Source organism: Lupinus angustifolius, chromosome LG03 (genome assembly GCF_001865875.1).
Source record: "Lupinus angustifolius cultivar Tanjil chromosome LG03, LupAngTanjil_v1.0, whole genome shotgun sequence".
In the NCBI taxonomy this organism is placed as follows: Eukaryota; Viridiplantae; Streptophyta; class Magnoliopsida; order Fabales; family Fabaceae; genus Lupinus; species Lupinus angustifolius.
The window spans coordinates 3,066,257-3,093,728 of NC_032011.1; the positions used below are offsets into that span (position 1 = coordinate 3,066,257).

At 32.4% G+C, this 27,472-nt stretch overlaps 1 protein-coding gene across 2 annotated transcripts; it reads left to right on the plus strand.

Moving 5' to 3' along the window:
* Positions 16,785 to 19,922, plus strand: LOC109343099 (eukaryotic peptide chain release factor subunit 1-3-like). 2 transcript variants are annotated; one of them, XM_019581237.1, is made up of 4 exons: positions 16,785 to 16,914; positions 17,937 to 19,369; positions 19,510 to 19,580; positions 19,887 to 19,922. In XM_019581237.1, the coding sequence occupies exon 2, from the start codon at positions 17,937 to 17,939 to the stop codon at positions 19,248 to 19,250; it is 1,314 nt and encodes a 437-aa protein (XP_019436782.1). In that variant the 5' UTR covers positions 16,785 to 16,914; the 3' UTR covers positions 19,251 to 19,369; positions 19,510 to 19,580; positions 19,887 to 19,922. The 2 variants fall into 2 exon arrangements, with proteins under 2 accessions (XP_019436782.1, XP_019436781.1); XM_019581236.1 differs by lacking the exon at positions 19,887 to 19,922 and adding an exon at positions 19,684 to 19,734.

A 27,472-nucleotide genomic window follows, 5' to 3' on the forward strand; every position in this document is an offset into this window, starting at 1 on the left:
ATTTAATGACAATGAAGAGATTATACATTCTTTCAATTCAATTCCATGTCTTGGTCTGGAATGCCATTTCCATTTCTTTGCCATTATCATTATCTCTATATTATTATTTTTAGTATTAAAATAGTAATAAATTGACAAGATATGTGGGAGTAGCATCGTGCCATTAGAGGGTGAAGATGTTGTTTTACAATAACAATAAATGAGGAAGATGAAAAGATGTTAGTAATCTTTGTTTTAAGATTGTTCAAATACTAATAAATGATATGTATTTTATTTCCAAAAGGATATAACGAACTAACCCATGAAGTATTTAATAACACAAAAAATATGAATGTTAAACATAAGCATGGCCCGGAAAAAGTGCAAATATGTTCAACAAATAAAATTTGTTTGGAATTGACCAACATACTTTAAATGGTTCCAAACCCACCCATATGACAATTTCTTCAATATGATCAATATTAACATTGTAAGAAGAATATTTTATTTTCTAGTCAATCATAATAAACATTCATCAAAGTATAATCAATTTGAATGTGGCACATGAAACAGTAACAGGTGTGACATGAGTCCATGAAATAGTAATAATAGATGTAACATGAGGAGTCCTACTCCTATCATCACTCATCAATAAAAAAATTTAAATAAAAAATCTTTCTATGCAACTTAATTCTAATCTGCCCTAGGTTTCAAAAAATCACCAATGTCATTAAGTTTACCAGATAAAGAAGATTGCAACATAACCTATGCAACTTCATTCAACATAGTGCAAAAATGCATAATAAATACCCAAAGTAGGGATAGTAGTGGGTCAAGATGCATCATAATCTTGACCGCCTCATTGCTTCATTTTTGGATCCAGACTCATTCTGATACACATTGGGTATGCTATCCGTGGGTCCTTGGGTACCTAGCGGAGCTATGGGTACCCACAAATTCCAAATTACTAAAAATAATTGTGAATAATTTATGCAATTGCGTTTTGTTTGCTACAATCTAATATGTTATTTAGACCATCAAAAAGGAAAAAAATCATAAAACATAATTTAAAATTTTAAAAGACAACATAAATTTATTATACACAACTCATTTTACTCAAACAAACATAATAAACAACTTCAACCTTAGCAGTGATGGATCTTGATCTGACCTTCAGGAGAGGCAACAATATTTAATTACTATTAACAAGTAAAATTAATTTAGTAACGAAAAACATAAAGAAGCATACATAACTGGAGTAGAGGAAATTTAGTTTTTTATCCATATAAATCATTATATTGTCTGCAAGAAATTCATCTTCTATCTTATTCTGTAATTTTATTTGATTGTCTTCATTACTGAAAAATATATATATAATAGTTGAACTATAATAGCAAAAATAAGACGGACAACTTGCTAAAACGGGATATGAATAAAGTCATATGGTTTAGAAATTTTCAAACTTGAATGACTAATGACTCCAAGAAAAAATGTTGAAATTAACATTTTAAACTAACAGTACGCCAGAATAGCAAAACAATCGTGCTTAAATTTGTTATTTAACAGCTCTTTTTGGCGCTTTCTATGTGAGCGCAGTAGTACATAAAGTTATAGTCAACAGTGTTTTTTATAGCGCCGTAGAAAGTAGACATTTAACAACGCTCACTGAAGCAAACACGGTTAAATGTCTACTTTCTAAATAAGACAATATATCTCTCAAACATTATATCAAACACATGATAAGCATGTCCAACTCCGCCATATTTACAATAGATTTGTTAAATCACAAACGACTTCAACTAGATTCAATCTTAATAGATTCCAATATTATAAAATAACATATGAGTAATGAGAAGTATGATCTTTAACAATATTTGCTTCAATAAGTGCTATTAAAGATAACACATTTAACATTGTTCTCTTCGATAAGCGATGTTAATTTTTTTCCGCCTTACATTTAACAACATTCAACACATAAGCATTGTTGAATCGACGTTGTTAAATATCAATTCTGACGTAGTGTAATCTTTTGTTGCTCATTGAAATTTATAGATAACTTTTTTGGACAAAAAATACATATTATCATATTAAATAACTTATAAGCACCTTTATAATATATAATGAGTACATACATAATTTCTTTATAAAGTATAAAATCATTACGAACTCAAATGAAGTCATATTATTATAAGCAACATCATCAATATGTATAAAAGAATTTGGTCCATCATATATAATTTTTAGAATGACCATACAAGTTGTACTATGTTTATTTATCAAGCTACAAATTGAATAAATATGTGAGTTCCAACCAGTATCCCCATACATATATCATTTATGTGTAGGCAAAGGAATTACATATGTTATTCCAAAAAAAAATGTGTCACTTGATGTGTCATTTTTTATAATTAAAAGTTTAATAATTAACTATTTTTCTGGTTAACCATAATAAATGACACATAGAATAATACATTTTGTGAGATAATAAATATATTCCCTTAAAAACATTTTAATAAAATATTTTAGAAAAAATCAGGGGGCACTTGCCCCCATCTGCCCTTTGAAACATTCGCCCCTGAACATTAGGACGAAAAATTTATTTACTAAGAACTCTTCAATTAATATAACATTACATCATACATATGATCATTAACAATATAACATTACTACTTAACTCTATAACCTCACATCATTTATTAATAACAAAACAATCACATATATTAATTAACATGATTTTATATATATATCTACCATCTATACTAGTGTGTACAGGCACGTCGTGCCTACCAGTCAATATTACATATACTACATATTCATTTTTTATATATTTCATTTTTTATAATTAGAATATATTTGTTGTATCCGATTTACTTTATATTATAAGTTTTTTGTGTTTATGATAATGTTCAGTTTAAGGTGAGATATGTGATTAATTAATGTGTTGGTGACGGTTACTTAGGATTATATGGTTTTTTTATAAAAATTAAATAATATTAAGAGCAAAACGTGAAGTGAAAATTACACTATGATGGAAGTTACATCATGTTTTGCCTTTATATATATCTACTATCTATTATCTACATAAGAAAATAAATGACTATTGAAAATACAAAATTAGATACTCTACATTTGTAACAAGTGTATAAAGAAAATGTTATTTTTGTCAATTTGAAGGACTGCTAGAATTACTAAGATGGACCCACTTCACATTCTCTCTAATCAAACTACACATTATTTCTCATTTTTTCAAATTTTGTTCAACAAATCTATCATCTTCAATTCTCAAACTCACTCGTATGTATGATTTTATATTCTTTTAATTTTTTCCTTTGTTGATAGGTATAGTTTATACTATTTCTCATTTTTATTAACTTTGTTCAACAAATCTATTATCTTCAACTCTTAAACTAACTCATGATTATGATTTTATTTTTATATCTTTCAATTTTTTCTTTGTTGATAATATAATTTCTTCATCATATAATTTTTTTATATGATAGTTGTTTTTTTGTCTTATATTCACATTCTCTCTAATCAAACTACGTACTAATTCTCACTTTCTCAAATTTTGTTTAACAAATTTGGCATCTTCAACTCTCAAACCAACTCATATATATGATTATATACTCTTTTAATTTTTTATTTTTTCATAGATATAACTTATATTATTTCTCACTTTTTCAAATTTTGTTCAACAAATCTACCATCTTCAACTCTCAAACCAACTCATATGTATGATTTTATTTTCATACTCTTTTAGGTTTTTCTTTGTTGATAGATATGCAAAAAGAGATTATTATTGTCAAATAAAATAACAATCCCAAAATATCATATAAGCTTATTATCCTTTGTTTTAATACTTTTAATCAAACATTCTCCACTTCTTCACATTATCTCTAATCAAACCATGCAATATTTCTCACTTTTTTAAATTTTGTTCAACAAATCAATCATCTTCAACTCTCAAACTCACTCTTAGGTATGATTTTATACTCTCTTTTTTCTTTGTTGATAGGTATAATTTATATTATTTCTCATTTTTATTAATTTTGTTCAACAAATCTATCATCTTCAATTCTTAAACTAACTCACAATTATGATTTTATTTTTACATCTTTCAAATTTTTATTTGTTCATAGATATAATTTCTTCATCATATAACTTTTTGCACGATAGTTGTTTTTTTTGCTTTCCATTCACATTCTCTCTAATCAAAACTACACACTATTTCTCACTCAAATTTTGTTCAACAAATTTAGAATCTTCAACTTTCAAACCAACTCAGAGGTATGATTTTATACTCTTTTAATTTTGTCTTTGTTGATAGATATAATTTATTCATTATATAAATTTTTGTATGATAATTTTTTTGCCTTTTATACCAATAACTTCATTTTTCTCACATGGCTTATGTTAAATTTTTTCAATATGTGTTTATTTTTCTCACATGAAATATGGATTGGTCATGTTCTTTATTTCAGCATTTGTAGAAGAGAAAATTCATCTTCTTGAATACAATGATTAGAGGTTGCAGTTATTGAATAATAATGTCTTTATTTTTATTATGTGTTTGTCGTTATTCAATTTTCAATTTAAAAGTGTTCTGGATTTTTGACATTCTCATATATGTAAAAGAAATTTATTTATTTATTTGGATTTATATTTTGTTTAAATAATTTATGATTTCCAAATTTTAGGCAATTCTCATTGTTGAAATAAATTTTCAGTATTATAACTAATAAATGTTGATTGTGATAAATAAAGGGTTTGATTTATATTTCATAGAATTACACATTTCAAATATAACATATGATTTCACTTTATCACCATTTACTCTTTATAAGTGATACTATGATAATTTGTTAGTCCTTATATGACATCGATGATTACATCCTTAAATAATATAAGTATGATTTATAACAGATGAAGAAATATTATAATCAGTCATTATATCAGCTTTTGAACATATGTTAGTTACTAGCATAATTACTAGTCATTATATGACACTAATGAATCCATCTTTACATAATATAACACGTGAGATATAATTTATTACCGTTATATTAGTCATTATATGATTTTATTTTTATATTATTTCAATTTTTTTCTTCTTTTTGATAGATATAATTTTTTCATCATGTAAATTTTTGCATGATAATTGTTTTTTACCTTATATAACAATTTATTCATCATATAATTTTTCCCCTAATATGTTTATTTTTCTCACATGAAATATAGCTTGGTCAAGTTCTTTGTTTCAGCATTTGGTAAAATTTCATGCTAACATGTTGAAACAAAGAAATATATCATCATCGTTAGAAGGATAATAAGATAACATCAAATAGAGTTGAAAAATATGTGTTTTTGGTGATATATTGGTAGAATTTTTAGAAAACAAAAACTGAGAATAAAAAACTCACCTTATCGAAAACAGTGATTAGAGGTTGTCATTACTATCTCGGTGTATTATATCTCTATTTTTATTATGGGTTTGTCAACTTTCATTTTCAATTTAAAAGTGTTCTAGATTTTTGGCATTCTCATATGTGGACAAGAATAATTTCTTTATTTTTCATTTATATTTTGTTTAAATTGTTTATGATTTTCAAATTTTAGGCAATCCTCGTTATGGAGATAAATTTGAAAAATTATAACTAATAAATGTTGATTGTGATAACTAAGTGATGTGATTTATATTGCATAGAATTATACATATCAAATACAACGTATGATTCCATCATATCACGATTTACTCTTTATAAGTGATACTAGAATAATTTATTAGTCCTTATATGAAACTAATGAGTTATAACTAAAGAAGAAATGGTATAATCAACCATTATAACAACTTTTGAATATATATTAGTTACTAGCATAATTTATTAGTCATTATATGACAATGATAAATCCATCCTTAAATAATCTTATTTCTTGAATTATTTTAACGGATGGGAAATTGGGGGATGTTTACTTATTATTATTACATTATTTAATTATAGCTATTATTATATTATTATTTAATTATAGGATAACAATGGTAGATATATTCACTAGAAAATATAAGAATTTTTTATTAGGAATATATAAAAATAACAGATATACAAAGCAATGATATTTAAAAATAGGAAATATAGTGGTTATAATATAGTAATAAAATAGACCAACACTTTATTGGTAAATTTTTCAATAATTAATAACATTACAAAATTAAATGACACTACATATTGAAATCAATTGCGAGTATATTTTTATATTAGATTAAACAATTGTAGATTAAATATATAATATATAAATATTAAAGGAGGTTACAATGATTGAACCAATATTCTAATGTTTTAATTATACATTGTTATAGTGATTGAAATAATATTATGAATCTGGGTAGCCCGTTTTGACATTTCTAATCTCAGTATGTCAACCTTATATTAATCAGAATAATCTTTAATCTCTTTTCTCACTTTATTTTTATGGTAATGAAGTAATTCTTGACACGCATGTATAATATCCACATAACATTATAAGCCTTTCAAATTATATATTTATCACTCGAACATGTTTTGCTTATATACCTCTTTATTTTCTCGCATTTTTATTCAAAACGATTACAACTCCCAAGGGTATAATAACCACATGTAGTAGGATTCCTTCTCATCATAAATTATTTGACATGTTTAATTGTTGAACATGTATATTTTACATAATTAATCATAGTATTAAGATTCTTTCTCATAATAAATTATTACCTAATTAATTATTGGCAGGATTAAGTTGGTAGTTACACTTTAGAGGTATAAATTGTTAGGCATGATTTACATTGAATGTCTGTATTGGAAAAAAAAACTACCAAGCAAAAAGAAGACAACAACAATAACAATTAATCAATTAACTATGTAGTTAATCGATTAACTGAGTAAGTGTTAATCGATTAACATTATAGCTAATCGATTAACTAGTTAGAAAATGACACGTTTTACACATTTAACACATGCTGAAATTGTTTTACAACATGTGTTTATTAGTTAGTTAGTTAGGTAAGTTTGTTACATATTCATGTACTATAAATAAGACATTTCATGCATTGATCTTAATGAGAAATATCCATAATATTCATTTTACGATTTCGCAATATTTTCGCGATATGGTATCAGAGCCTTCATCTTGAAGGCTTTGGACACCACTGCACATTTTCTACAATTATTGAGTCAAGTCTATGCTGAAGCTTTCTCTGCATTTTGAGGATGTTGGACTCGATAACAACAAGGTTGTTCAAGAAACATGAAACAAGTTCAAGGAGACCATTCTTGCTCTTGAAGGTGGCAAGGCACCATAAGAGGTCTTTGGGCAATTCCGTGGCAGAGAACCAACACCAGATGCTTTGATCAGGCACAATGGTTTATTATCACTGAGAACTTCAGCAATATCAAGCTTTCTAGGAAAAAAACCGAAGAACCATCACAATGGTTTATTCTCTACAATTAATTATTATTTTTCTTGGTATCGAAGGAAGACATTATTCAAGAATCATGTGTTCTTCACCAAACACCATCAACAACAACATTGAACAACATTGGGAGAAGCAAGAACAAGTATTAGAATTATGGTAGTGGCAGAAAGATCAAGAAGTATAAGAACAAGAAGAGAGTAAAAGTAAGAAGAAGCAAACTATGTTAGAGTTATAAAAAAAATCAATAACATTAAGCCAGTAAGAGAAAGCATTGATTAAAAGCTGGAAGAGAAAAATCACAACAAGGGTCTGAATCTAGATCCTCATAAAAACCACCTTCATCATCAAAACCCTCCTTAGGTTCTAAATTCAAGGCACCATTTAGGAGAGAAAGAAAACCAAAACTCTCTCCAACTCCGATATCTCCAACAACAACAACAAGATCAACAACAACAACATCAACAACAACAAGATCAACAACAACAATGACAACAACAACAACAACAAGATCAACAACAACAACAACAACAAGATCAACAAGATAAAAAATATAAACAAGATCAACAATAACAAGATCAAGTAATTGAGAAAATCCAACCACGTTAGGTATTACAAGTATGAATTCTTTATGAATAACCTCTCATCTTATTCCAAGGGCATAACATGCTTATATACAAGTTTGATATACAAGACTTGGTTTATAAAGCACCACTCAACTAACTTCTAGACTTCAATTAATTGTTGTTAAGAAAAGTATGATAACAAACAAACACTTAATCACAACCATAACTCATAAAATAAGCCTAGACTGTGCTCCAAACAATGTTTCAAATAGTGTTGGCAAGTATGCATTGTGTGCCAAGGCTCTATTTGTTTTCTGCTCCAAGCCATCTACCTTGTGTTCTGTAATACCGTGTTTTTTCGAGCATGTTTAATTAAGTAATTAATTGTCAATGAATTAATTATAGAAATTAATCAGTAATGTTTTAGGCTAAACCTCAGTTGAGTTTTAGTCTTGTATTATAATATTCTTGTTTTCCCTATTTTTTCAAGATTTTTGGATAATAAAAGTTTCCGAGACGATTTCGGGTCGTTTTATCGAGTTTTCGTCCAGTTTTTGAGTTATGCAACTCGAAATTGAATTATGATTTCACATTGGCTTCGAAATATTATTTCTAGTCAAAATAGATACCAATTTTGTCCATACGAAGTTACCCGGTAATACTCGGACACGACTTCAATTGTGAAATTACGTCGCATCAATCAAGTCGGAGTATTAATCACATCATGGGTCAATGACTTGTCAAACAAGCAAAGTCAAAGCTTCCATAATCCCCTAAATCACTCGCCAAATCTCCTCACTGCACCACCATTAGATACATCACCTAAGCTAGCCTAAATCTAGATTGCCTCTCATTAATTTTCAGATTTGAGATAGGGTGAGGCTCTCCTATAAATACCTCACATCATCCTCACACTAATTCTCCTAAAGAAAGTTAAGGTATTCTTTCTCTTTTTCTCTTCTCCATTTTTCTCCACATACACCATGCGAAAATCATGATCTCTTAGTATGTTATTCATGAAGTTGAGTTTATGTTTGTTTTATTTAAATATTTTGTAAGTCATGACTAAAGGGGATGATAATGAAATCATATAAACCTTTGTGTAGTTTTTGACTTATGTAAAACTTAAAATTTCTTCCTTGATCATAGATGGAAAACTATATCTTTGAACAATGTTAGATGAGTTTATTTGCTTTAGAAATATTGGAAATTATTGTTAGTATTTGAATGTATTTAAAGGTGATGATTTGAACATCAAAGAAACCTTTATTGTATTTAAGAAATGTTTATGTCTATTCTTGAAAGTTCAAAATGTTTATGAGTTTTTGTTGAAAAAATTTCATTTTTAAAATGTATTATGTGTAAAAGGTTGTTTAGCATATGTTATTCTTTGATTTCCAAGTTAAAGTAATGGTTTGAGATAAAATATGATTTATTAAAGTCTTGACTTCATAAACTTAAAGTGTTATGAAGTTTTGGATAGTAAAGTAGTAGAAGTGTTAACTTATGATTTATAGTTCATGACTATAAAATCAACACCTATTAATCCTTGAGGTTATCCTAAAATTTGAAGGTGTTGAGATGATCATGAAATTAGTTGTGTTTTCTTTAGTAGCATACTTTAAATGAGAAGATTGACCTAAAAAGTCTTGACTTAAAAGTATTGATTTTGTTTAAGTTGACTTACTTTAAAATGGTAAGTCTAGCTTAATAATCTTACTTAAAAAGGTTAATCTTAATAAAAATGTTCTACTTGCAAAAGATAAGTTTTATGAATTTTATCATTACCGGAAAAATGTAATGAAGTGGAAATACATGTCTAGAAAAATTTTTGTCTAAGGAAAGACTTGGTATTTAAGTGTATCTTTACGATCCACCTCTCTTTCATGGGAACTAACCTGGTGTATATCCACAGATTATGACATAATTTCGTTATAAGTTTTGTTAAAACTTTACTTTAGAAAATGTTGTTGTGTTGTAAGACTTTCAATGATAAATGATGATGATTCAAGAAATACCTAACCTTGAATCGGATGGATGAAAGCGATTAAGTTCATTTTAGATCGAAAGTTTTATTCTCGTGTAAAATGCTATTTCGTAAGAATAATAATTATCAAAGTGACCTAATTAGCGCTATTTTGATTTTGGCGTGATGAAGAGTTCGAGAAGAGACCCGACGAATTAAACTCACATGGAATTGAGGAAACAATCTACAAGACACACTCAAGCGAGGGAGAAAACATCGTGACACAATGGTGTCCAAATATACTTCAGGACCTCCAAACTCCCTCACAAGTTTGGAGTTGTCTTGGGTATTAAGAAAGTTTGTACTTAATCAATTGTTTGTTTCGTTTGGATTAAGTACAACAATACAATATTTCTTATGTCGAATTATGTTAGGTTATGTTTATGTATGAAGATGTCATGATTATTCCTGTTTAATATTGCTCGAATAATTGTTCTAAGAATTATATGTATGAGATAATTGTTAAATTCAAGGCTTAAAAACATGTGTTATAAATGAGAAAACTTTTCATTGAGAAAAGAAATTTAACTAAGTTTCAGGCTTTTCTCGCTTGAGCGAGAAATGTCCAGAGAAAACGGGTTTTCTCGCTTGGGCGAGACAGCTCTCACGTGAGCTGAAATATGCACACACAAAACTGGTTGTTTTCTTGCTTAAGCGAGACAGCTCTCGCTTGAGCCACATGTGCCTTATAAAAATGGTGATTCCCTCGCTTGAGCAAGATAGATCTCGCTTGAGCGAGAGGGCTCCATACAGACAAGACTTCTTAAGTCGTCTGAACGATAACTCTCACATGTGCGAGGGTCTAATGACATTTTTGCCATTAAGAATTCCTTCAATTCCAATCCTATTCAATAAAACCTAAAACAACTTCATTGGAGATAATATACTTTCAATAAGTAAATGTTGTAAAAATGAATAATTTTATGAAATTCTTGGAAATGATACAAATAAGAGTTGTCATATCTAAAGTGATGTATGTAAAGAATTGCATGGTTAAGGGCGAGGCTCGCAAGTGTTATATTATGCCCACGCAGCGAGATCGTTCGACCGTAAGAGGCTTGGCTTGAGAGCCATCCAGGGTGATTCAGTGATGGTTCATAGTGGTGCTGGGAAGTATTATATGCTCAAGCAACGAGATCGTCTGATCGTAAGAGGCTTGACTTGACTTGAGAGTAGTCCAGGATGATTCAGCGATGGTTCGTAGTGGTGTTGAGGTTTATTCTCTGTGGTTTAAATGTTAAGATCGGGTCCCACTAGAAGCATTCTCGATGGGAGATGTCTTAGGATGGGCAAATTGTTATAAAAGATGGATTAAAAGATTTAATTTGCTAACTTCGGTTAGTGTGCATATTCATTGTGAATAATGAAGTAGTGGAGAGGAAATTTACGGGAGAATAACGAGCCCCGAGATGTTGAGAGGGACGGCGACAACGGTGATTCATCAGCAAAGTCTTGAGGAAGAGTCTAGGTGAGACGAGTCCCGTGTATTCCTGGATGAGGTATTCTGTTGAATCGGACAATGCTCACATCACAAACTAGATGATCCCTGATAACCCCTCTTTGCAATTAGGATCAATGAGAGGATGTCCATAAAGTGTTTAATACGACACCGTCCTGAAATGGATAGTTCTGTTGGAACAGATTGATCATATATATATATCCTTGCGAGGAATAAGTTTTGGTGCGATCAAATCGGCTTGTTATGGGATCTGTACTCTCGGTTATTTTCGAATGGTTATTGAGAGAATAATGGTGTAAGGATGATGGACATATGCATAGCATGCATGCATGGTATTTATCGATATTGATTCTAAAATCATAAGTTTTATATTCCATTCATCATTAATACATGCGTGTATGATCATATGATACATTTGTACTTGTTCTTTGTCTTGGTGTGATATTTTGTGTAATTCTACGACGTCAATGATAAGTTTTTCTTTAGATGTTTTACTCCCTCTCTTTCTTTCTGGCGTACTCGTATAGATCCATGTTTAGATGAACAGATTGGCGATGATCAGGGGCTACCACTTTACCATGTCCCAGGAGGGGGCATGGAGCGTTAACGGAAACAGATACACCTACACTGGTCTCTATGACCTGGAATTGGATCTCGTATGTGATGGCTCTGTGTTGCATCTCCCCACATATTACACAGTTCGGGAAGCATCATTCACCCTACCAGAGTGAAGGTCCGTACCTGCCGGTTCATCCACACTAGCTGAGGCACGAGGCAGATTGGAGGTTGTCAAGACCTGGCCCCAACCGAGATTCTCATCTACTGACTCAATGCCAAGAGGGACGGAAGGATGAGGTATGACTACTTATCAGGGCCTAGGAGGTACACCCCAGACCCTTCGATGGATTGGGCAGTAGATGAGGTGGTGGAGGACGAGGACGATGAGGTGGTGGAGGACGAGGACAATGACTGTGTAGAGTTAATTTGCATAGAGGATCCGGTGGAGGTTATAGGGATCTCTTCAGACTTGGAGATCGAGGAAGACCCAAGTGAGGTTTCTAGTGTACCACTAGTCTAGGAGCTCCTTTCTTTTAATAGGGTACTTTTGTAATGTCAACGCCCCCGACATTATTTTATTTTTATTTTTAGTCTTTGTTAGGGGCGAAGAATAGACTTCGCCTTGTATTTTGTAACTCATGATGTACGTATTACAAATTCAAGAGTTGATTAATGATAAATATTCAAAAAATAATTGTGTTTCGTTCAATTACGTTTTAAGTATTAAGAAATTATTTCCGCAAAGGTTTGAAAATGTGACGCCTTGAAAGAGAATAGATAAAATGATTTGTAAGTTATATGTTACATACAAGAAGGAAAAAATTTACCCATTTTTCCAAAAGATTAAATATAATAATTATGAAATTATTTTCGGGACATTACATGTTCCAAGCTATCTGCTCCAAGCTATCTGCTCCCTCGTCTGGTTTTCCTAATGCATCTGTCCCTTGTCCATTGCATTACATTCTCATGATATCAAATTGAATTATCAAGTTGGAGTCATTGAGATTTACCTTCTAGCTTGAGGGGGACTATTGAAAAATAAAGCTACCAAGTAGAAAGAAGACAACAACAGTAACAGTTAATCGATTAACTGTGTAGTTAATCAATTAACTAGGTAAGTGTTAATCGATTAACTAGTAATTGTTAATCAATTAATTGGGTAAGTGTTAATCGATTAACTAGATAAATAATAATCGATTAATACTATAGTTAATCGATTAACTATTTAGAAAATAACACGTTAGAAATCCTATGATTTAGATAACACGAGGGAAATCCAATGATTTAATAACACGTGGGAAATCCAATTAGCTCATAATCATACTCTTGGAAAATTTCATGATATCCTCCCTTTTCTGATTTATCTGAACTTTCATGGAGCGAATTATGTTAAAAGAAATTAAGAGTTGTATTTTTGAAGTAGAAGATAATTAGTATTTTACTCATTCATTTTAACTTCCATGTGTTATATATATTCTACAATTGTAAAAAAAAGAGATAAAAATTAAAAATAAGTGTAAATTCTTTTTAAAAAGGATATTAACTATAGATGCAAAATAATAATTTATTCAAATAAAAATTAATTAAAAATAGTTACTAACTAGAAAATAAATATAAATAAATTTATAAAATAAATATAATACTAAAAATAAAATATAATTTGAGAATGTAAATAAAGATAGTTACCTTATTTAACGTTTTAAATAATGTAATACACGATTATCTTAATTCAATAAATAAAATAAAATAAAAATTCAATAAATTAGATTTTAATAAGATCGGGTCAATAGTACACAAATATCTTAATTTCTATAACAGTGAGTAGTAATTGATGATAATTAATAGACTTATGAGAATTGAATTTGCATTCAAGAAATGTTACTAGTTTATTTTTATGTTTTTCAAATTTGAAAATGTTGAAATGATTATATTTGGATTTAAAAATCAAATGATTATTAGAACTAAAATCATATATATTTCATAATTATGTAACGTGTAAGAGATATAAAGTTAGAAAAACTACCAAATATTCCATATTTTACATATAAATTTCAAATATAGAAAAACATAGATAAAAATAAAAGAACAACTGTATAAAAAATTAAAAATAATGATCTAAAATTAATATACAAATTTTTTATTTATTAAAATAAAATTTAATTACAAATTGTTGCTAACTAGAAAAATAAAAATAAGTAAAATAATAAAATAAATATATAATACTAAAAATAAAAAATAAAGATTTTGTATCTCATTATGAGCTAAAGTTTGATTTATTGTAATCATTTTGACTTATATATTTATTTTTTGCTTCAATTCCTGTAACTCTAATATTTATATTGTATTAGTAAATTAATATATTACTCTATTTACCTAAAAACTCAGATCTTTTATTTAACTGTAAATATCAAATACATTTTTAAGTGTAATTATAGATCAATCATTGTAAATCGCACGTTTATATTGTTAGTTATTGCTTTGAATGGGTAAATTAATAGCAAACTAGAATCACTTATCCACCAACCTGTGCCAAACCATGTCTCCACCATTTATATTTAACCATATAATTTAAAACAGCACTTCAATAACTTTAAAACATAATATTGTTAATATCTCCTTTCATCTTCCTCCTTCACAATTATACCACACATCTGCAACCTCTAATACACCATGTCATTACCGCATAACTTGAAAACAACATATCAAATTTTTATTGTTTTAATACTAAAACTACTTAACTATTTTCAATAACTACCCTTCATTCTCTTGATTTTAGTTTTCTCATGAAAAAATAACTAATAATTGTAAGGTTTAACTGTTATGCCAACTAAATAAGGAGAAAATGCAATTTAGTCCTGTATTAATAATAAATTATCCATAATTTAATGATGGTAAAGAAATCACACATCCTTTCAGTTATATTCCATGTCCTAGCCTAGAAGGTCATTTTTATTTCTTTGCATTCTTCATTATCTAATTATTTTTACTACTAAGATAGTAATAAATTGACAAATTGATTTTATCAATGTTAGTTTTAAATTTGTTAAAATACTAATAAAATGATATGTCATTTTAAAAATTATATGGTATTGGTTCGTTAGCACTCGATACATGTATTTCATTTCTCTAAGGGTATAATTAACTAACCCATGAAGCATGTAATAACACAAATGAATATCTATGTTAAACATAAGCATGGCCCCTTCTTATGAGTTACACTAGTAATCTATGCAGTTCTTGCAAGTAATCTGGAAAGTTCAAATTTGTTGAATATATAAGCATCCTTAAGCAAATATTTAAAGTAGTTTTTTTTAAGTACTTTTTAGCTTTTTGAGTCATAAAAAAGTTATTAAGTATTCACCAAATAAAAATTGAAGGTAGCTTGTAACTTTTAAAAAATGAACTTGTGGCATTTGAAAACTACTTTAAGTAGTATGTAGAAAATAAAAATAATTTTCAATAATTTGTATTCCAATTTTGCCCTTTAATATTTTAACAAACTACCTCATGTGCCCTCATTTAAAAAAACCTATTATAAATTTATGTAACTTAATTGCAGTTTTGTAACTGAAAACAAACAAACAAATTCAAGTTACATATCTAATTATAACTAAAATATAAAAATAAATGATTATTTTAAATTGTGTATTTAATTACTTCAATTAATAAATAATAAAATAAATATTGTATATCCTTTCTAGTTATTTTTTAATTTTCAACTAGTTACAAAACTCGTTTTATCAAATAACTGTAGTTTAATAAGTTACTTTCACAACTACATACACCAAACTACAAGCTAATTTTTCTGAACAAAGCCATACAAATTTGTTTGTAACTCACCAACCTACTTTAAATGGTTCCCGACCCACTTGACAATTTCTTCAAAATGATCAATATTAACATTGTAACAAGGATATTTTATTTTCTGCTCATATAATAAACATTTATCAAAGTGTAATCAATTGGATTGGCACATGAAATCGTAACATATGTAACATCAGTCCATGAAATAGGAACATATGTAATATTATGAGTCATATTATCATTCATCAATAAATAATTTAAAACAAAAAGTCTTTCTATAAGTGAGAGAATGTACCACTAAACCTAGTTCTAACTTCTAAGCATGCCCTAGGTTTCAAAAGATCATCAATATAGTAATTAGAAGATGAAGATTGCAACATAACCTATGCACATTCATACAACACACTGCACAAATGCATAATGAAGATATCGAAAGGGACTTGATTTTTTATAGGAAATCTAGAAGAGCTTTTATAAGTTCATAGTGTCTCGGTATATAAAGATAAAATGATTATCACTATAATATAATAATTATTGATTTCCTCTTTTGTCTTTAACACTTTTTTAATTTCTAAAAAAACTATATAATCATATAAAATTTAAAATTATAAAAAAATAAATATAATATAATGTACATTCAATAAAAAATTACAATATAAAGTACATTTAATAAAAATATATATTCTAACTCTTTAAATAAAAAATATAAAACTTAAATATTAAATAACATGAAGTAAACTCTTATAAGAATGGAGGACAAATACTCGTTATTCATCTATATTATTTTCTAAATATTTTAAAGAATGAATAATTATTAAATATGAAATTGGACAATACAGTAATTTTCTCTAATTAATTTATGAATTGTTTTAAAAGTTGAGAAGGTATCATGTGCGTGAAATGGAAGCAACTTCACACAGGAATGAGCCACCTATCACACACTTAAACGTTGCCGTTTCATCGTCCTTATAAAATCCCCAATCATACCCTTTTCCTTTCAGATAATCGAATCTACGAGGTTAGGGCACAGACACGCTTTTCTCTCTTTCGGCCTCCGTTTCGTTTCGACACCAAAACGGTACCTTTCTCTGCAATTCCCATTCACCCAATCTCCAATTTCACTATTCTAATATCCGATCATAACATTTTCAATTTTCGATTACTTATTTACGCACTCGATGAGTTTTTTTATGCGGTTGGGACTTGTTTGATTATTCATATTTTGTTTTGGTTAATTTTTTGTATCTGGGTTATTGATGGTGTTGGACTATTATTAAATTGATATGCTATGTTTTGTTATGCTTTTATTAGACTTGAGGCACATATGTATTGTTTTTATATGTATATTATATTATCATTTTAATATAATCATGACGCATCTATATTGCTGATTTATTCTATTTAATATTTGGGGTTTTAATTGTTTGGTATGAGTTGTGATTTTTTTATTTGCAACTTGACATTAGGGAAGAAGAATCAGAATAAAGGGGATTGTTTTAATAATAGTTTATTATGATAAGATTTTGTGTCAGCAAATAAAACCCTGTGTTTTTTATTGGTCTGTGTCAGAGTTATTGATAAAGTAAGGTTTTTAATTTGTTTTTTTTTCGTTTTTGAAATTTATAGGAAAGAAGTGTAGAATAGAAACTTTTATTGGATGTTAATATGCATACCTTGTATCTAATGCATGCGATGTAATGTGACAAACAAATTCATGTGTATTTCTCTTGTTTTCTTCATTGAACTGCTATGTATATTTTCAATGTTTTTGGATGGATCAAGGTGAGTTGTGATTGGTGGGATGGTTTGATGGCTAAGTGTTATCTTTTATTGTTCTGGTAGTTTTATTTTCATCTTTATGCTTGATTTTTTGACAAAGCATCAGTTTTATGTTTTTCATCTATATTATTATGGTTTATTTGTTGTTCTTTTATCAGTTTTATGCTTGATGTCTAAGTGTGTTTTTTTTTTGTTTTTTTCCTTCTATTGATTGTTTTTTTCATCTTTATGCCTGGTATTTTTTTTACCAAACATTAGTTTTATACTTTTCATCTATATGGTTATGGCTTATTTGTTGTAGTTTTTGTTAATTTTTCAAAGATGGCTGATGCTCATGAGACTGATAAGAACATTGAGGTGTGGAAAATCAAGAAGTTGATCAAAGCTCTTGAAGCTGCTAGAGGAAATGGGACTAGTATGATTTCTCTTATAATGCCTCCACGTGATCAAGTATCTCGTGTGACCAAGATGCTTGGCGATGAGTTTGGAACTGCTTCAAACATCAAAAGTAGGGTGAACCGGCAGTCTGTGCTTGGTGCAATCACTTCTGCTCAGCAGAGGCTTAAGCTTTATAACAAGGTTCCTCCAAATGGGCTTGTTCTTTATACTGGCACAATTGTGACTGAAGATGGTAAGGAGAAGAAGGTAACCATTGATTTTGAGCCATTCAGGCCTATCAATGCATCTCTCTATCTTTGTGACAACAAGTTTCATACTGAAGCTCTAAATGAGCTCCTGGAATCTGATGATAAGTTTGGATTTATTATCATGGATGGCAATGGTACTCTGTTTGGGACCTTGAGTGGTAATACGAGAGAGGTCCTTCATAAATTTAGTGTGGACCTACCCAAGAAACATGGAAGAGGAGGACAATCAGCTCTACGATTTGCCCGTCTTCGCATGGAGAAGCGTCATAACTATGTGAGGAAGTGCGCAGAGCTTGCAACCCAGTTTTATATCAATCCTACTACCAGCCAGCCCAATGTTTCTGGATTAATACTGGCTGGTTCAGCTGATTTCAAAACTGAGCTTAGTCAGTCAGATATGTTTGATCCTCGTCTTCAGGCAAAAATCCTTAATGTTGTAGATGTTTCCTATGGAGGGGAGAATGGTTTTAATCAGGCTATTGAACTATCTTCTGAGATTCTGTCCAATGTGAAGTTTATCCAGGAGAAACGATTGATTGGAAAATATTTTGAGGAAATTAGCCAGGATACTGGAAAATATGTTTTTGGGGTTGATGATACTCTTAAAGCTCTGGAGATGGGATCAGTTGAGACTCTTATTGTATGGGAAAATCTGGATATGAATAGGTATGTCCTAAAAAATGGTACTACTGGTGAGATTGTCATTCAGCACTTCAACAAGGAACAGGAGGCCGACCAAAGCAATTTTCGGGATCCGGTTAGCTCTTCTGATTATGAGGTTCAGGAAAAGTTGTCTCTGCTCGAGTGGTTTGCAAATGAATACAAACGGTTTGGTTGCACTCTTGAGTTTGTCACTAATAAATCACAAGAAGGTTCACAGTTTTGCAGAGGTTTTGGCGGGATAGGTGGGATCTTGCGTTACCAGCTTGATATGAGGTCATTTGATGATTTCTCTGATGATGGAGAACTGTACGATGATTCTGAATAGCAATCAATGAAACACCTCCCACTGCTGGTGCAGGAAATGGAGGACAAAATACCTGCACCATTGTGTGAGGTGGTCGCACATGCTGCAACTGCTGCTGTTGCTGCTCCTCCTCCATCTCGGTATGTGGCATTAAATTATAGCATTTGTATTATTTAGATTATTTCTAATGCTCATTTGTTTTGTTGAAATTCCCTCCTAGGAAAACATTTCTTCAACCTTTTCCTTGTGTTTTAAAAGGAATGTTACTTTCTTTTTTCAGATGCATCGCATCCTCAGTGCTTCTTTCTGATCTGGCACTACCAATGTCAGCAGCCTCACTGGCAACAACTGGTGAATATCTTCCGTTTCCTCTTATTTCTGGGTCTATTATTGTGTCGTCCTTATTTTCTCTGCTCAAGTATTTCTCAGACTATTCGTGGTATTTCTGTTGTAGCTCCCCTGCTCTCTGCTTGTGCTCAGAAAGGTGAAAACAAATTAGTGCTCCCAAAAGAAAAGCAATCTGGCATGAATGGAGGTCAGTCCTCATAAATGCATACAGATCAATTCATATACTTTTTTTTTTATGATTTTGTTTGTGTTGTCCTTATTTCCTCTGCTAGAGTATTTCTCTAACTATTCCTGTTTATTCTACCGTAGCTCCTCTGCTCTCTGCTTGTGCTCAGAAAGGTAAAATCAAAATAGTGCTGCCAAAAGAAATACAATCTGGCATCAATGAAGGTCAGTCGTCATAAATGAATATGTACCAATTCATGGATTTTTTAAGTTGTTATAATGTTATTTACTCTTGTACATTTCGCTTCTATTATTTCAACTTTTGTAAAACAGAATGCAGCTGTAAGCAGTTTTTCTTGCATTTACAATTATAGACTAGGAATTGGTTACCGTGATTTAATTTTCTTTGTGAGTACACACATCTACTCAATACTCAAGTATAGATACATTGATTGAAAATTTCATTTTTTTCTGATCTGAGAATGACTAATCTATGTTTCTTCACACATGCTTGATTGAATTCATACGGATCATTGTCTTATCCTGATGATTTAGATAAGTAATACATATTCTATCTTGGTTGTTTAATGAAGGGATTCCTTCCTTTTGATCCTGGTATGAAATTACCTGTTTAATTTTTGCATTGCTTTTAAAGTTTCAAATTTCTTTTAGTTTTAGGTGCTATTTTTTATGGTAATATTGCTAAGTTTATGTAGAAACTTCTATTTTTACTTCTGTTGATTTAGTCTTTTATATATCATAAAAGTTTAAAATAATTGATAATTGTTCTGTTTTGTAGTCTTTGTTGGACCTGCCTGTCTCAGTGCCCTTGCATAACATTGATGAAGTAGCAGCTAAGTACTTTGTTATCCTACCATGAGGTGATTGCCTGTTTTCTTGGGGACCTTAACAAACCAAGGCTAATAGAAGTTGTTGTCATCATGGAATAAAAAATATTTTCTTGGTATTAGATGGCTAATTAATACTTACTTTTTCATAATCATATTTTCCAAGGAAACAAATCTAGGTTTCTTACATTTTCTTGAGTGTTTTTCTCTTGATCTTTTCTAGCAGCTTATGTTTTTTCTCCTGAAATTGATTTCTACTTGTGATAAGTGATAACTATGATGCTGTTGTAATTAACACAAATGAGTGATTTGAATGTTAATTGACCAATGTTCCTTGGGTTAAATTATGTCATGTTTGTATGCCATTTCCTAACATGCTCTGTGTTAAGCACTGGTATCTTAGTTAACAGAAAAGAAGAAGAATTTAGAAAGGAATTGCCCCTAACTCAGATTCTGGTTGAATCTGCTAGGGTTCTAACTGTTTTATTAGAATTAGAGATAGAGAAATACAAGAAACAGAAGGATCCCACGATCCAGCCCACTGATTCCACAATCAGTTAATACAATTCATCAACTAACTTCCTTCTAACCCCAAACTTCTATTTATAGAATTTCCCTCCCTTTCTAACTGAATTAACTACCCAGCTGGTAGGAAGGGGAGAGTTTGTTATTTTAACCAAACTCTCCTTTTCCCTCTCTTATATACATGAATGACCCTTGGCTTGGTATGAGCCTTATCATTACCCACCCCTAAAAGTTTTAACTTGTCCTCAAGTTGAAATTGGGGGAACTGCTCTTGTATGGTGCTGGCTGCTTCCCAAGTAGCTTCATGCTCTGGTAAGGACTGCCACTTCATCAAGACTTCTAGGTTGCCCTTACTGTCTTCTCTCTGCTCAAGGATGGTCTCAGGGATTACTTCCAGTTCCATCTCCTCATTTAGCATAGGGGGAAGAGGTTGTGGCAGTTGATGTGGCTTTAGAGCCTTCTTTAATAGAGACACATGGAAAACTGGGTGGATTTTAGAATGAGTAGGCAGACTTAAATGGTAAGCTACCAATCCAACCCTTTTAATAATCTCATAAGGTCCATAATACCTAGGAGCCAGTTTAGCATAAGGTCTAGAGATAAGAGATTTCATCTTGTAAGGTTGTAGTTTGAGATAAACCCAATCCCCCACTTCAAACTCTATGGCCCTCCTATGCTTATCAGCATATTGTTTCATCATGTTCTGAGTCTTATCCAAATTATGCTTGAGCTCTTCTAAGATACCATCCCTTTGAGTGCATAGCCTATTGACTTCTTCAACCCTGGATGGTATGGTCCCAGCCCTGACCAACAGAGGAGCCTCTCTGCCATAAAGTGCCCTGAAGGGAGTCATCCCTATGGAACCATTGTAGTTGGAATTAAACCAAAATTCTGCCCAGTGCAACCATTTTACCCACTGCTTGGGTTTTGGCCCAACAAAACACCTGAGATAAGTCTCCAAACTCCTATTAACTACCTCAGTTTGACCATCAGTCTGAGGATGGTATGATGTGCTTAATTTCAGTTGAGTTCCAGCCAATTTAAACATCTCCTTCCAGAATTGGCTCAGAAAAACAGGGTCCCTATCTGAGACAATGGTAGCTGGAAAACCATGCAGTTTCACCACCTCCTTTATGAACACAGTAGCCACATCTTTTGCTGAGTAAGGGTGACCAAGAGGAAAAAAATGAGCATACTTGGTTAGTCTATCAACCACAACATAGATAGTGTCCACCCCCTTCACCTTAGGTAACCCCCCTATAAAATCCATAGAGATGTCCATCCAAACCTGTTGAGGGATTGGGAGAGGTTGGAGTAGCCCTGCAGGGGATAAGGTTGAATATTTATTTCTTTGGCAAATGTCACACTTCTCAACAAAACCCTTGATGTCACCCTTCATACCTTCCCAAAACAAGAAGCTAGAGACCCTTTTGTAAGTTCTGAAATAACCTGAATGCCCCCCAGATGGAGTTTCATGACATTCTGAAATGATGAGAGGAATTCTGTTGGAGTTTTTTTGATAGCAGCAACCTCCCCTTATAGTACAAAACACCCCTTTTCAACTCAAAACCAGGGTGAGAATTAGGGGAAATGACCAAATCCTGCAACACTTGATTCCATTTAGGATCCAATTTCAATTCTTGAAGCCACTCATCCACCTCTTCATTATTCAACACTGAGATAGCAGAGTACATCATCCTCCTTGATAGAGCATCAGCAGCAGAGTTGTCTCTGCCTGGTTTGTATTGAATCTCAAAATCCAAACCTACTAACTTAACTGCCCATTTAAACTGCTCATCTAAAAACAGCCTCTGTTCAGTGAGGAATTTGAGACTCCTCTGATCTGTCCTGATGATGAAGTGCCTTCCCATAAGATAGTGCCTCCACTTATGTATAGCTTGGACAAGGGCCATTAATTCCCTTTCATAAACGGATTTCTGTTGAGCCTTGATAGACAATCCCCTGCTCCAGAATGCTAATGGTCTGCCCTCCTGCATTAAAACAGCACCCAAACCTTGGCTTGAAGCATCAGTCTCTACCACAAATTGCTTACTGAAATCTGGAGCAGCCAACGGAGGTAGCTCCATCATAGCAGTTTTCAACCCCTTAAAGGCCAAAGTGGCTTCTGGAGTCCATAAAAATGAATCCTTCTTGAGGAGGTCAGTTAAGGGCTTGGCCATCCTCCCATAATTCTTAACAAACCTCCTATAGTACCCTGTCAACCCTAGGAAACCCCTCAAACCCTTAATGTTGTTGGGTTGAGGCCAAGTCTTCATTGCAACCACCTTAGATTGATCAGCAGCCACTCCTTCTCTGGATATAACATGCCCAAGATATTCAATACTATCCTGGCCAAAACTACATTTCTTCCTGTTAGCTTGAAGATGATTCTGAAGCAGCAAGGCCAACACTTCCCTGAGATGTTGTATGTGAGAAGCAACATCAGGGCTATACACCAAGATGTCATCAAAGAAAACCAGGGTGAACCTTCTGAGAAATGGCCTTAGTATCTCATTCATAAGTGACTGGAAAGTGGAAGGAGCATTAGTCAACCCAAAAGGCATGACTAAAAACTCATAATGGCCCTCATTAGTCCTAAAAGCAGTCTTCCCCACATCCTCTGGCCTCATTCTAATTTGATGATAACCTGATTTTAAGTCTAGCTTAGAAAACACCTTAGCACCACCAAGCTCATCCAAAAGTTCTTCAATTAATGGTATAGGGAACTTATTAGGGACAGTAATCTTATTAAGTGCCCTATAGTCCACACAAAACCTCCAACCCCCATCTTTCTTTCTCACTAAAATGATAGGACTGGAGTAAGGACTTATGCTTGGCCTTATCACCCCTGCTTCTAGCATTTCAGCCACTAACCTTTCTACCTCTGACTTCTGATAGTAGGGACACCTATATGGCCTCAAATTAGGTATCTCAGCCCCCTCCTTCAAGTGTATGGCATGGTCATGGCTTCTAGCAGGAGGCAACCCTCTGATATCTTGAAACACTGCTGAATATTGTTGCAAAACCTCCTCTATTTCTGGACAAACCACCAAATCAAGATTGGTTACTCCAGGTGAGTCATACTGGAGCAATAACCCTTCCCCCTCACTCAGCAATACCTGTTTGAAAGCTCCTAGAGCCAACTCTGTTCTGGAAAGAGCAGGATCACCCTGAAGGATAACTCTAGCATCATCATGGATAAGGTCATTCTCCCAAAATCAGCCTGCACTTCCCCAAGGCTGGCCAACCATTCCAACCCTAGTACCAAATCCACTCCCCTTAAGGCAAACAAGTAGAAATCTTGGGTTACCTTTAGTTGCTGTACACTCAGAGTGAGTTGGGAGCACCTTCCCCTACACTTGATAAGGTGTCCATCCCCTACCTCAACCACATAGGCTTTGGTATCTTGCACAGGTAGGTGTAGGTGTTCCACCAGGTCCTTAGATATGAAATTGTGGGTTGCTCCACAATCAATGAGTATCACCACAGCATGCTGGCCCAACATACCTCCAATCTTCCAAGACTTAGTTGAGGTGAAGCCCTTCATAGAGTACAGAGAGAGTTGTAAAGAATTTAGGGTCTCTATCTCAGGTTCCCCTTCTCCTTCTTCATCTTCTTCCTCATCAGCCATAAGTAGCATATGTAGTTGCCTATTCTTGCATCTATGGTCCCTGGAAAAGGGCTCATCACATCTAAAACAAAGCCCTTTTTCTCTCTTCTCCTTGAGCTCTGCACTCGTGAGCCTTCTGTAATCACCTCCCATCTTAGACACAACTCCATTTGAGCTAGTTCTGGAAGGCACAGTTACACTTCCCACAGAAGATCCCTCCTTTCTGTCATTACTAGAGTTAGAGGGTTCTAAAGAAACTACCTTGTTATAAGAACTGGATCTGTTTGACCCAAATGACCTGGAATACCCTGTCTGGGCCTTCTTATGCACCACCCGATTCCTCTGTTCTATCAAGATGGCCTTCTGAATCAATTCAGGGAGGGTCTTCAACTCATATAACCTCACCTCCACCCTAATTTCCTCCTTGAGCCCATTCAGAAAAATTCCCCTAACAATTTCATGATTGATTCCCCTGAGAGCCCCTGCAAATTTCTCAAATTCTTCCACATACGCCTCTACACCCCCTTCTTGCTTGAGTGACAATAGTAATTCAAAGGGATTTTGGGCCATGGCTGGCTGGAATCTCCTGACTACTGCAAGCTTGAAACCCTCCCAGGTAGGGTTAGGGTTACACCCCTCCCACCAATGATACCAACTGAGTGCTCTTCCTTCCAGAGCCACCATTGCAGCCCTCATCCTTTCTGCCTCAGAGATAGCACGAAGAGAGAAATATCTCTCCAATTTCTGGACCCACCCGTATGCATCGTCCCCTGAGAAAATGGGAATCTCCAACTTCCTCCATCTGTCATGGTCAGCATTCCTAGGGGTACTATCAACTTCTTCATCGTGTTCATTACATTCCCCATACGCGTGCCCTTCTGGAGCAACTCCAAGCTTTGTTGCCACTGCGAACATTAAGTCTTCTAACTTCTTCGTGCGTGCCTCATTCATTTCCATCCTCATCCTCATCTCCTCTCTTTCCAAAGCTCCATTCTCGTTCTCCTTAGCCATACTTCGAGTAGAAACCATACACAGAGTTTCCAAGATCAGCGCGGTGGTGACAATTTTCCACAGGCACCAGAAGGGTGCTCTGATACCAGTGTTAAGCACTGGTATCTTAGTTAACAGAAAAGAAGAAGAATTTAGAAAGGAATTGCCCCTAACTCAGATTCTGGTTGAATCTGCTAGGGTTCTAACTGTTTTATTAGAATTAGAGATAGAGAAATATAAGAAACAGAAGGATCCCACGATCCAGCCCACTGATTCCACAATCAGTTAATACAATTCATCAACTAACTTCCTTCTAACCCCAAACTTCTATTTATAGAATTTCCCTCCCTTTCTAACTGAATTAACTACCCAGCTGGTAGGAAGGGGAGAGTTTGTTATTTTAACCAAACTCTCCTTTTCCCTCTCTTATATACATGAATGACCCTTGGCTTGGTATGAGCCTTATCACTCTGCACATTCACATTGAGTTGCGTTCTACTGCTAAAATTATCGCTTTATTCTGCTGTATTTTCTAAGGCACTGCCTATTCTTTTAATTGCTAGGTTGAATAATTGCTTTACATGGTTTTGTAGGTGATTCAAGATATTTGATTGTGGTGGGTTTTCAAGGATGCTGGGGCTTTTACTTGACACATGAGTCTAAGACTATATCTTTGTGCTTTTATCATATGCTTTTGGAACTTTGCTTTTGTTGGTGACTGATGCTACTGTCTTTAGTTCTGTTCAAACTTAGTTGTGTTGATGACTGATGTCATTGTTTTTAATAATGTTGCTTATGTGCTTCTATTGACATAATATAACTTGGATTAATAAATTGGCTTGATGGTGTGTGATATGATCAGTTTCATATTAATCTGGAGAGTTATTAACATATCATGTTTTATAACATGGAAATTTTGGTGGGAGATGGTTGAAGCTATAGCTTTGTGGCTTCATAGTGGTTTAGCCAGGAGTAGATGCTTGAACCAATGCACTGATAGAGTGTTGGTCTTAGTTTGGGTTAGGCTGCATTTACAAAGATTCTGATAACTATGTGGTGAAGTATATATAAGTCCTAAAATAACTCTAAAAAACAAGCTCCATGAATTAAGGGTCTCGTTAATTGGTGTCCCAAAGTTGATTCATTAAATATCCAAAGATTATAAAGTTTAACAATTGATAATATATCACTTCTCAGTATATCAAGTATATGATCATTTGTACATAAAAAACTTGTTTTTTTATTTCTTAAAAGTGTTCAGTAGCATTCTCCATAGATTAATAACCATCCAAGAAATCCTGGTGTTTGCTTTTCATATTTGTATGCCCCCCTTGCTCACTAAACGGTTCTTTAGATAGATGAAGAGGAATCTCTATTTGCTGTTTAATATACAACTTTTAATCTTGCACCAACATACTCTAAGATCTAAGTCCTCTTGTACCAGCCGGTAGGATATGTTTTTTAACATGGAGTTCAATTCTTCTAGCCCTTATTAATAATGTTGCTACTTAGCATTCATTAAACATAAAAAAAATGGACCATTGATATAAGAACCGACAATATCATGTGCAAATTTGTTGATTTTGGATCTGATGGAGATGTTTGAGGCCATCCATGTTGAATAATAAGCAACGAGATGCACCAAACCTTTCACTTCTATTTTGTTGTTTTCTCAACAAAAAAAAATAGGAGCTTCCCTGAACTATGAAATACCCTTTTCTATTTAAAATATGCAACGTAATATATATATATATATA

Excerpts from the sequence above, each read along its gene's own strand:
- LOC109343099 (XM_019581237.1), top strand. The coding sequence starts at position 17,937 with ATGGCTGATGCTCATGAGACTGATAAGAACATTGAGGTGTGGAAAATC.